The sequence below is a fragment of the Phoenix dactylifera genome, chromosome 1, assembly GCF_051530095.1.
Source record: "Phoenix dactylifera cultivar Ajwa chromosome 1, Ajwa_hap1_PhDact_Kaust_v1.1, whole genome shotgun sequence".
NCBI lineage: Eukaryota > Viridiplantae > Streptophyta > Magnoliopsida > Arecales > Arecaceae > Phoenix > Phoenix dactylifera.
The window spans coordinates 52758252-52770422 of NC_143190.1; the positions used below are offsets into that span (position 1 = coordinate 52758252).

The following is a 12171-nucleotide window of genomic DNA, read 5'->3' on the forward strand; positions in this document are numbered from 1 at the left end:
CCCAGGCTGTGTTTGAACGCGGAATAGCTAACCAGGAGTAGATGGATTTAGGCCCTGTTTGGGGTACTTTCTAGCCCTCCAAAAGTACTTTCAGATAAAAAATGGTGTTTAGTAAAATTTTCGGAAAGCTGTTTCAGCTTTTGCGGGAAGCTGAAAACAGCTTTTGGAGAAAAGCTCTAATTTGGAGCTTACCCTTTGTCGGAAAGCTGTTTTTTGGACCAAAATACCCCATTTAAATCTCACTTTTTTCCCCCAAAATCCTCATTCCGCCTCTTCCTCTCTCACCCATCCCCTTCCTCTTCCTCTCTTTCTTCTTCTTCCTCTCAACGCCGCCGTCACTGTTCCTTCTTCCTCTTCTTTTTGTTTTGGGAGCTTGTGGTTGCCCATGGTGGCAGCCACCATGCCGGCCACCACCCATGGCCGGCGACCCTTCTATATTTTAATGAAATAAAATAATAAATAAATAAATAAATAAATAAATAAAATAAAAAGAAAAATAATGGATGAGTGGCAAATAATCTGATTTAAATAAATAAATAAATAATAATATTAGTAATTATTTAACCAATTTTATCGCGTAGCTAGAAATTTATTAGAGAGATAAATGGTTATTAGAGAGATAAATGGTTATATTTTATTATGCTCTATTGTATAATACTGGTAATGTTCTTTATAGTCATTTTGTCACACAAAAGTACTTTCTCAATTTGTTTACCAAACACATGTTAAAGTGCCACAACACTTTAGAAATGTAGTTACCAAACAGCAAATAACTTTTTATAAACCCTCTGCTTCAAACAGCACTGCTCCAACAACTCTACTTCCAAAAGCTCTACTACAAACAGCTCCCCCAAACAGGATCTTAACCATTTCTAACCACTCCCTAACCAGCTAACTAACAGTTTAAATTATCCATTACTTGGCTGGTCAACTTTGTTTCACCCTTTCCAAACAAAGTTATCCGACGGTAACCACCTTCTGGGACGTCCGACCGAATAATATCATCCATTATTTTTGGATGACGTTTGAATACAGCAACCAAACAAACCATAGGTTTTAGGAGTACAGAATTTCAGCGTATTACAACTTATATCCTACAGCACGCAGTCTTACAAATGTTTGCACCAGCTTCCCGGAGCATTTAGCTGCAGGCTTCCATCATGTACCTGTCACTTTGGACAAAGTCCAGGCGCCAGTATCAATCAGATGAGCGTCAACAAATCCAATAAAATTAAACGTGGAAAGCTAGTAAGCCACAGCCAGATTACAGGAAATTCCAACATATCAGGCACAAATAAGTGGTTTCGCACGATCATTTCAAAGCAACGCTATCTTTGATATGAACAAGAGTGACATACTGGGAATTTCGAAACATCACTCCTTGACACCCAAGCAGAGAATCGAGAGAAAAACTTGCACACAAAGGAGATTCCGGGAAAAAAAGAAATACTGCCTGCCTCGAGTTCCAATATCTGCTATTTTATATGAAAATAGTAAAATGTACCTATATTATTATGAAACTGAATATTCCTTGCTAGCAAAAGGGGGACTTAAAACAGGAAATTTTGACTACCGATGCATATATGAAAACGCACCTTCAACCCAACAAAGTGACTTACATCATATAGTATATAACAGCAGCTTGAAGGATTAACATCTGACAGCCAGCAAATCCAACACTTCCATTTCATTGTTACAAGCAAGCAATTGCTGAATTGACTTCCAAAGTAGACACGTTATAACAAGCAAAGTGCAGCTGCAATGTTGTCATTCATGCCCCGCTGGCATACAGACGGGTCCATTCCTTGGCTGCACAATTCCAAATAAGTTGGTAAAAACAATATGAGAAAACCCCAGTAATATCAAGAAAGATGAACCACCAACATGTAAAATTGCTATTGCCTAATACAATGATCTCGTGGCCACGTTGTTTATCATGAACCGGCAAGCATAGAATAATGATCTAACCTGTTTCTACAGCTTCAGCTTCATTTGTCTTCCAATGCTTGGCAATGTTGTCAGAAAGTGGGTCATCCGGATTTGGAGCACTCAGAAGTGCTTGAATACTGATGAAAAATAAAAGTGATAACGAACAGCATTATCAATTAATCAGCATATAAAATTGATAAATCTCTATAAATCAACAAGCAACAGCAAATGAAAACCGAAAATACTGTAACTTGATTAGAATAGTCTAATCAAGGACAGCTATTATCATTTTCTGAGACTTATTTCTTAATAGCCACAGGTACTTGCACATAGCCCTCGAGTCCCAAATGGATAAGAACTCAATAATAACATCACCTATTAATATGTTGAAGGATTCAAAAAAAAAACAAATGAAAACAGGACAACAAATTTCTCCTAGAGGAAACAAATTTCTTATAACAAGCAATAAAGAATCGTACCAACAGCATTAGTGCAATGCAAATAATCATATGTTACCTCAGCAGCACAGTTCGAATCTGGAGAGCTGGACTCCATTTGTCCTTAAGAATATCAAGGCATATTCTTCCAAGCTGCATGCATCAAAATATTGAAGTCAAAAAACATTCCCACCAGGAAGATAACAGAGAAAAGAAGGTGATCTACTGGCCTTGTCAATGTTAGGATGGTAAATCTTGGTAAGAAAGCGAACCTGTTTCAACAACAATTAAACCAAATATCAATAGATGGTTCACTATACCATTCATGATGAAGATGAAAATAACTAAGGCTCAAAGCTATCAAGAGACTCAAATGTTAGAAACCAGCTAGTTTATGGATCATAAATGCTTACTGGTACAATAAAAATATTTAAGTACCAATACAATAGAATGGACAGTCCAAACAAATTTAAATAAAGATTGTAACTAAAATTATTTGCTAACAAAAAATAACAAATAAGGTACTTGAACAGTGCATATAACAATGCCCGAATGTTCGATGTCATTAGATAAGAAATTGACCTCATAGGGAAGATGGTAAAGATATACCTTCATAATATGTAGTTCTTATATATAAATTACAGAAAAAAGAAAACGTATTAAAAGGCAACATGCCTTAATTTTACATCTATCTATAAGAGTGGTTGTAAATCAACAGATTAAGTAGATGCCCAATGCGACAGATAGTTTATATCTATTCATAATGTACGGGCTAGCATCCCAAGGAATTGCAAGAATCATCAGCTATAGAAAGCTGCATGAAGTAAATAATATATATAGAGATCCGATCATTGAGACTGTAATCTGTAAACATCACAAGCATGTCCTAGAATTTTAACATTGTGAGTATGCCAAGAATATAAATTGGAATCAGACTTTAGTTATTTAATGTTGGAAGACCAAATAATGGAGATAATAATATAAATCACAAGAAGCGAACTAAGAGATAAATTGTGGGATAATAGTAGCAGAAAGGGAGGGCTATTAGGGAGAGGTCGCCCTTCTCGAGCCTTAGAGACAAAATTTGAATATTGGCCATCATAATACCATTAACAATCATCCATCACAATACAAAAACATATAATGACTATTATATAAGCATTATGTAATTACTACAACAATACTAGTATTTAGATGATTTTTTAGCTTCATACAGGCATCATATGATTTATCAGAATTCAAAATGGCCATTATAACTATCTATTTTAAAAAATTAAACTTTGAAATTTATATTATTAGGAAATCTTGCTTACTATTGACGATTAAAAACCACTGACCAGAAAAAATGTGAGTCAGAAACAAAAGAGAAATCGGAAAAGAGAGGAAGCTATAATCCACTATCCAGTTAGCTCCAATATATCTGTAGTATGAACACATACTAGAAAGTATGTAAAGCTCATGTTTATGCCACATTTTAAGAGGACACTATCTTAATCATACCTGCCTTCCTGCCACACCATTTTCCTGTGCCATAAAATATTTTAAAACATAAATCTTTGTAATGATTGTATGTGACAATTAATGTTTCAATTAGGAGTGGCAAAATATGACCCGACCCGCCAACCCGATATGTGTTCGACCCGCCATAAACAGGTTTGGGTTTGGCCTAAAAAGGTTCAGGTCGTAAACAGGTTGACCCGTTTAATCTGTTTATTAATTGGGTCGGATACAAGTTTTAGATGTCTAACCCGTTTAACCCATTTAATATATGGTAATATAGCCCATAGAGAAGTAAGGCCAAAGGCCCAAAATGTTATAGAATATATATATATATAGTCGGACCCCTCTATTTTGTTGAATATTATATGGGTCGGGACCGTCGGGTAGGGCACAATTGGCTGCCCGCAGCGCTCCCATTAGCGGCGCTCGGTTCATCAACCCAACTTCTCCGTCTCCATTAGCAGCGAAAATGAAACCCTTAAAAAGAGAGCGAGAAGCTAGATTGGTTGTTAATGGCGGGAGGCTCGGTGGCGTCGTCGGGGGGAGTGAGCCCTGGCTTGGTGAGGGCCATCCTCTTGTTGATGGGGCTGAGACTCGCCGGATACATAGTCAGACCCCCTCAATATTGGCACCTCGCCGAAGCCCTCGGCTCCTCCTTCGCTTGCTCCCCTTGCATCTGCTCTTCCCAACCCCTCCTCTCCATCCCTAAAGGTATTCTTCTTCTTATTCTTCTCCGATCCGCTGCTCTCCTTCCTGTTCTTACTCGGATCTGAGAATTGATCTCCTCCTGTCGCGGATCTCGAGCATGCCCGTGAATAAAGATCGCATCTCGAGCTGTCGCCGAGGACGAGGCCACCTCCTTCGCGGGCTCCTCCCTCGGCCCCTACAAGGACCGCAACAAGGCCGCGCTTCATGGCTCGGCTCCTTCGTCGGCTCATGCCCAATTCCACCACCACCGACTCTTCTGCAGCCGCCATCCCAGAAATCCGCCACCGTAGAGATCCTTGCGCCGTCGATCTCGCTTCCTCCAACTCCCCCAGCCCTCCGATCTGAGTGAGACCTCTTTGCTTTATTAACCTTTATTTTTTTAATTAAATAAGTTAAACGGGTCGAGTCGGGTCGGTTACCTGTTTAATAAACAAGTCGGGTTCATGTTGTAATTTCCGACCTATTTAATAAACAAGTCGGATTCAGGTTTATGATTTTCTGACTCGACCTACATCTGACCCGACCCGTTTATGTCCGACCCGACCCGACCCGATTGCCACCCCTGGTTTCAATGCTTCTACTGGTGCACATTCATGCCAGAATTTTTTCATGGAATAAAAATTATTTAAAACAAGCGTAAAATTACAATAATTATTTGGTATAACTAACCTCAGTTGTATTTTATGTGTCAATTTTTTTTAACAGGATAATTACATTAAAATAACCCCTCCACCATTTATTAAAGTTGCGACAAGCAACTAGTAGACTCATAAGATAATGCATGTGAGGCAGTATTATTAAGAACTTTGACAAATGAAAACTACGATTAGATGGCTTAATAATTCAGATTGTTAAAGTTTTTCACAACCATCAGATAAAATAATAATTGATTGATAAGTCAATAACTCAACTAGATAATTTTATATAGGTTTGTATTGATATAAACTCATGGCAATCATGCTGCTATGATCTCTCTGAGTCATGTAATGAACACCATATTCTTATTGATGGCTTGATTTTAGTGCTTGAAGCCTGACAGATTCAAATGGGGAAGAAATACATGACATTGTGCACAATTTGCAAGCTTCCTTACTGAAAGAAAATCCATGTCTCAGTTTGTGGCTATCTGTAACAATGATAGACAATTTACTGTGCATGATATCTTCGCTAACATGCAGCCATCCTAGCTTTAGTAAGAACTGCAATAATTGAAGAGGTTGTGCCTACTCCGAACAATCCTCAGAGTTTTCAGCTACATCTGTCCATTAAAATTGCTTAACAGAAAACCATAAGCCAGAAGTCTTCATTAAATTTCTACAAATAATGACTACAATCAGGTTGCAATATGCATGATCATCATGATGCACATATGCCTGATGTGAACATCATAAAATGGACTAGAACTACTAATTTCGACATGCATGGACAACTAAGATTTTTTTTCCTTTTTTCAAAAGTTGAATCAGAAAATGATCATACTTTTTTTCAAAAAAAAATCTAGTCCACACCCAAGAATAATACATAAGGCTACCATTTTGTTATATGTATGGCGATAGTCAAGACATGTCTTTTGAAAAAGTGATAGTAAATTAATCTTTTGAATGAAAATTAGCCTTAAAAGATTATTCGGTACCAACTGCTGGAACAGTCTATCATTTACAATATGCAAATGACTTATGGAATCTCTACTGACAGCCATTTTACCTTTGGGGCAGCCATTGGATACTCTTCAGGCAAGAATAATTCAAGCTTGAAAACTCCTCCTATTCAGGCAAAAAATAAAGAAGATATTTCATATTAATGAATATCGAAAGACCAAGTTGATTAAAATTTAAAATTTTAAATTATATTCTCATATATACATTCCCCCAAAAAAGTCCATCTTTAATTACATTGAATTGTGTAAAGACTACATGTACAAATATCTGATGGCAAAAATCAACATGGTCAGTTAATTTCAATTCTGACATTAATTCAAGCGTGGAAATAGAGGAAAAAATCTAATTATAAGTCCAATATTTCAAGGACTCACTAGATGAATGCAGAAAAAGATGCAGATATAGCTCATCGTTGATCAAATTGGAACACAATAATACATGGAGCCACTCACAAATAATTAGAAAAAATATAATATGCAGGGAACAGCCAGTTAAAACCAGTGTCATAAGTAACAATGCATTTAGCGGCCATCACAGATGAAATAACCAAAAAAGATTGAGCCTCACCAAAGGGCAGGCCAGAACCAAGGGAAAGAGAAGCATATTGACCTTTTCTAAAAAAGATTGGTTTCTTCAAGCCATTTAAATGGTGCAGATGCAGATTATTTGTGTAGGCTTAATTGGCTGTATTTTCTACATTACAAAAAAAAAATGTATCAGACTCAATTTGCTCAGGAATTCTTTCAGAATATGGCCAGTCTATAGGATTTTACTTTAGATTCATTAAGAGTCCTAAGTAGGTGAAAATCTACTTCAAGGGAAAAACTCGACTATATAACCAAGTCTAGACAAAAGGGTCGAATATGGACAATTGGGTCTTTGGATGTGTTGGTTCTTAATCAGATGAAAGCAAGATCTAGACAAACTCTCCATTCATAGTTTCATAGTACAGTTTGAATCCCGTATGCCTTATCAACTTCAGATTTAGATTCTTGCAGGTTTCCCAGTGGAATTTACATTAGGAGATCGGATATCTACCTAAGGTGGTGCAAACACTTCTAATTCTTGATTCTCACTCCTACACCCACCATTTCAATTTTCAAATCTTTCCAACTCATTTTAATAAATTATGTATGTTACCAACATCATTTAAAAATTTAATCTCGTCCAATAACATATGTAATATTGATCATTTATCTCGTCTGTTAATCTCCATATGATGTATTTCCTTAAAAAGCTTGAAGGTTGCACTCATGTTGTTTTATACAATATAATAAGGCATAAGACTGGCGCCCCCAAATGCGCCGGGTGGCCGTTGGAGCGACCTGCACAACTTACCAAATCTGGTTGGCAAGAACGCTTGGACTTTTGGTGAGAGTCGTCCGTCCCTGAGGTTCGTCGTGGAGCGTGCTCGGGCACAAGCAACAAAGATCACTCATGCAGGCTTAGCACATGGGCCTTTGATAGCTCGGGACACCTGGAGCCCTCGTTCTGCTCAGGTAGTGTCTTGTACAGTGTTCTTCACCTAGGAGCCTCCACCCCCGAGCTTTCTCAAGGTCAACTTCCATGGATCCGTGCTGGACAGCAGCAGAAGAGAAGGTACTAGGTTTGTCATTAAGGGCCCGAACTCTAGAGTAGTAGCTACTGGTGGCTGCCAGATCTTCGATACTTCAATTTCTGGAGCAGAGCTGCGGGCGGCTTGGGCCGGCCTAAACCATGCTCGACGCATGCTACAAGTCAGCTCGGTTATATTGGAGGATGACTCGGCCACTGTGATCGGCTGGATCCAGGGTGGCCCAAGTGGCGGTGGAGGGGAACACCCCCTGCTTCGGGATATTTGGGCTATGGTGAGTGACGTTGTGGCTTTTAAGACTAAGCATATGTTCAGAGATGCTAATGGAGCCGCAAACTGGGTGGCTTCTTATATAACCTGTCACTCCGAAGGTACCATATGGGCCGGGGAGGGAAAGTTGCCTAAAGCACTCCGAGACTCGTTTTTTGAGTTTATTGGATGTATCCATACTCGAACTGTATGAAACACCCGCTTTAGAAAAAAAAGACATAAGACTCTTCCTACACACTTCTACTCCCCTTTTCTTTCCTTCTGAGGTGCCTTCCTTGCCCCTGAAGTCGCTAAGGCTTCAATTCAGGTTTATATTTGTCAGTACTCCTTACTAGATATTTTCATCTTAAGACACTTAGACACTTAGCATGTACTACTTTCCACCAATTAACAATGAATAACCAGAATAATTAGAATCATAAGTACAGCTACTAATGTACTTGGGCCATCTGCCATGTGTTTCACCTTGGCCTGGATTAAATGCAGGCCCAATTTGGCTTGGGCCTTAATTCATTTTCTCTCTCTTTTTTTTGGGTGGGATTAGGCTCAGGCATGGCCTGGACCAAAATGTCTAGGCCCAGGCTCAAGCCCAAGGCATGAATGCTACTTCACACAAAACCAATTTGTTTTTTATATGTTTATTTCCATTTCACTAGATTAAAAAAGAAACGAAAATCCTTCACTAGAACAACACAAGTCGAGTCTTCAAACCCTTACCATATCCTGAGAATATTGGCTTAAATCCTTAGGAACCCAACCTAAACACCACCACTACTCCTCTCCTTTGCAGCTTATCGCCTCTTGTATTGTTCCTTGCTGCCCACATGCCATTGCATCCTCTCCTTCATCACTTGTTGCCCACCATGTCCTCTCTTATGTCACTTTCCACTTACCACATCACCTTTCATTTCTTTGATGGTGAAGAAGAGATCTCACAATCTCACAAGTTCTCTTTGATAGTGGCGGACAATGTAGCATCCGCTATGTACATCGGTGATGGGTGGTGGCACCGTGCAACACCCTAGAGAGAAGAGAAAAAAGGGAAGAGGATGGGAAGGGTTAGGAGTTAAAAAGTATTAGACTCAAACTAAGGATATTAAGAAATGGGTTCATAGGACAAATGAGCTATGGTCCGAAACAAAGTAGACTTTGAGCCTGTCCAAATCAAGCCAAAGCAAATTCAAGCCTAAATTTTGAGGCTTCGGCTCAACCCCATTATTCATTTTCATAACCCCTGCCAAGCCCAGTCAGCACGTGCCCAGCTCTAGCCATTAGCAACCTTAATCATGAGTTGTTAATCCATGATAAACTATATTTCTGTTTTCTTAACATTTTTAACAAGATAATACTGCTAATAGCAAATTTAAGCCTACAATCTTGACAACCAGTCAACAAAAGCATGGAAAATTATCAAACACTACAGCATTCCAGTTTTAATAACATTAGAGGAAGTGCTAAATAGGAATGTTTGGCAAATAAAAATTCATAAAGCCAAATTTAAGCCTACAAGGTGGAGGTATGATGTTATCTCGACAACCAGTCATCAAAAGCATGGAAAATTATGAAACATTGAAGCATTCCAGTATTAATAACATTAAAAGAAGTGCTAAATCGGAATGCTTGGCAAATAAAAATTCATAAAGCAAACCACAAATAGTTAGGGCTAGGCTTAATGTTATTGTTACCTTCAACATTTAACTAGGTAATTACAAATAAAAGATCATACTCATTTGTAGAAATGCCACGTTTTAATTGATTTGAGTAGAATGGGTCTACAGGTTAGTTAAATTATATCTACTAAAACTGCTGTTAGTGCTCCAAAGAAACTTTTATTTAAAGCAAGTATTGGTGTGAATATTATAAATTTTAATGATTAGCTGCTTAACTACCTCTTTAATACCCCTTTGATCAGTCATATTTCTTCCTAAACTCTAACAAGCTGGACACCATCAAATTATTGATAAATCTCAAACCTATTTCTAATGTGTATTAGCATGTACTTGTATATTCATCTTTTATTAGTCAATGATGACCAAACCTATAAATGACATAACATTTATCAATCTAACATGCAATACAGTGATTTGCCATATAAGTTTTTTTCCTTGTGATTGCCGAATGTCCTGATACATGTTCTCACATTCTGACTTGCTTATATTCGAGCATGCAAAATAATGCTAATTCATACACTATAGATACAGGGAACAAGCAATAGATGATGATAGAATGAACAAACACACAAGCTAAACTATACATAAATAATACAACTGTTGTTAGGTATACAGTTCCAAATAATCAATCAAGATCAGGTTATAGGGGTCTGCATCAGATTTCTAAACTATCACAATTAAGCTATAATAATATAGTAAAAAATATCAAAAATTACCAATCTTTGCACCAATTATGGCTCGCATACATGCTAAAGAACACCACTGAAGTAAGATGCAATTAATGCCACCATGATTCTCAACTCTAAATAGAAACTAAGGAATGTATGTAATCCATTCTTGCAACAAGCATTCAAAACATTAAGGCACATCAAGATACATCAAAGTCATGAGCCAAAATCAGATGATGCGAATTAAAAATGATAAGCAAGATTGCATCCATCCTTTATAAAGACTTCTTTTGAAAGACAAGCTGCCTTGGTCCCATGAACTTTAAATTTTATCATCCTACTTGACCAACAAGCTTATGTGACTAAACCTATGCACGAAAAAATTAGAGATGAAAAGTAACTTAGCCAAATTATAATCCATTACACGATGCAATCTATTTTATGATGCAACAAGAAAATTTATCAAGTGCAGTTCAAAAAACATCCAATTTTGAAATATCCCTGATATAAGACGCATGCTGTTAAGCAAATTTGATCAACTGATTACAATAAGGAAAAACACATGAATATGAACACCTGCAAATTAAAGTAACCCCCCAAAATCTATCAAGCTAGACTAGAAGAAAGTCATGGCAATACGTTTCATATAAGTTCTTGCATGCCAGAGATAGAAGTACGAATCAATTGTAGTAAGCAGTTAGAACATCTACTAATAAGCAAAACGCCCAAGTCAGGAGTTGCGCGTCGTAAAACGTGCAACAGAAGAAATAATTCAAAGCAACTGCCACATCCTTACGGCAGGCAAGCGTACCAGATTGAAGGACAATAGATGCCGTCCATGGCATTCCGATCAAGATGTGAGAGATGATCAAATTATCCAATTTGTGATACTAATAGAAACGTAAGAACGAAATTTTGGCAAGCTAATCACCTTCGTATGGAGATTGCTCCGGTCCAAGAATCATTACATTAAAATAGCGCATATTGTCCTCTGATGGAGAGGCACTTATGCCAGGAGCTGCAACAGATCATCGCAAGAATTAACCAAAACCCTAGCTCAAAAGAAAACCCCAAGAATCCACTGCCCTAAATTTAGAAAAAAAAAAAACAAGAAAAGAATATTCCCATCTCCAAAACACCGCCATCTCAATTCACAAACAGATCTCCCAAAACGATCAGCACAAAATCAAATCAAAAACGGCACGAGATTCAAAAAAATAATTAAAAATACCTGGTTCGCTGAGGAGGCGCTGCGTTTCCTGCTCGATTCACGAAAGCAAGAAACCATCAGAAAAGAAAAAATCCAAACCACATATAGAATTCGAATTAAAAAATTGGGACTTGGGAGATCAAAATCCCAGAAACGGGCATCAAATCCATTCCTCCATCGAGATCGAATGAGAAAAAAAAGGGGGGGGGGGGCGGGGGGGGACGGACGGTGGGAAGAGAATCCGATCGGAGGCGGATCCATGGGGGAACTACCTTGATGATTCGTCGAGGTAGATTGCTGTTCGCCATTCGGCAGCCGGAGCTAGGGTTTCCGCTTCTCTCTTTTGAGGCGATGGAAGGACGAGAGAGAGAGGCGAACAGGAGAGCTAAGCGAAACAACCCGGAAGCGGGCGTCGTCGTCGGGTTTGGGTTTATAAAGCTTCTCGAAATTATTGATCTCCTTTAATCATTTCTAATTTAAAGACAATAATAATATATAATATATTTTTATTTTTTTTGTAATTCTTAAAATCGTCATTTTCCTCCGTC

General features: G+C 38.0%; 1 protein-coding gene across 1 annotated transcript; it reads right to left on the minus strand.

Moving 5' to 3' along the window:
• Positions 1-1478: 1478 nt before the first annotated feature.
• On the minus strand, positions 1479-12067 carry LOC103722464 (ubiquitin-conjugating enzyme E2 36-like). The gene is made up of 8 exons (XM_008813030.6): positions 11896-12067; positions 11645-11672; positions 11345-11431; positions 6279-6337; positions 2597-2638; positions 2446-2519; positions 1969-2066; positions 1479-1809 (listed from the first exon to the last, which is right to left on the minus strand). The coding sequence occupies exons 1-8, from the start codon at positions 11929-11931 to the stop codon at positions 1772-1774; spliced, it is 462 nt and encodes a 153-aa protein (XP_008811252.1). The 5' UTR covers positions 11932-12067; the 3' UTR covers positions 1479-1771.
• Positions 12068-12171: the final 104 nt, after the last annotated feature.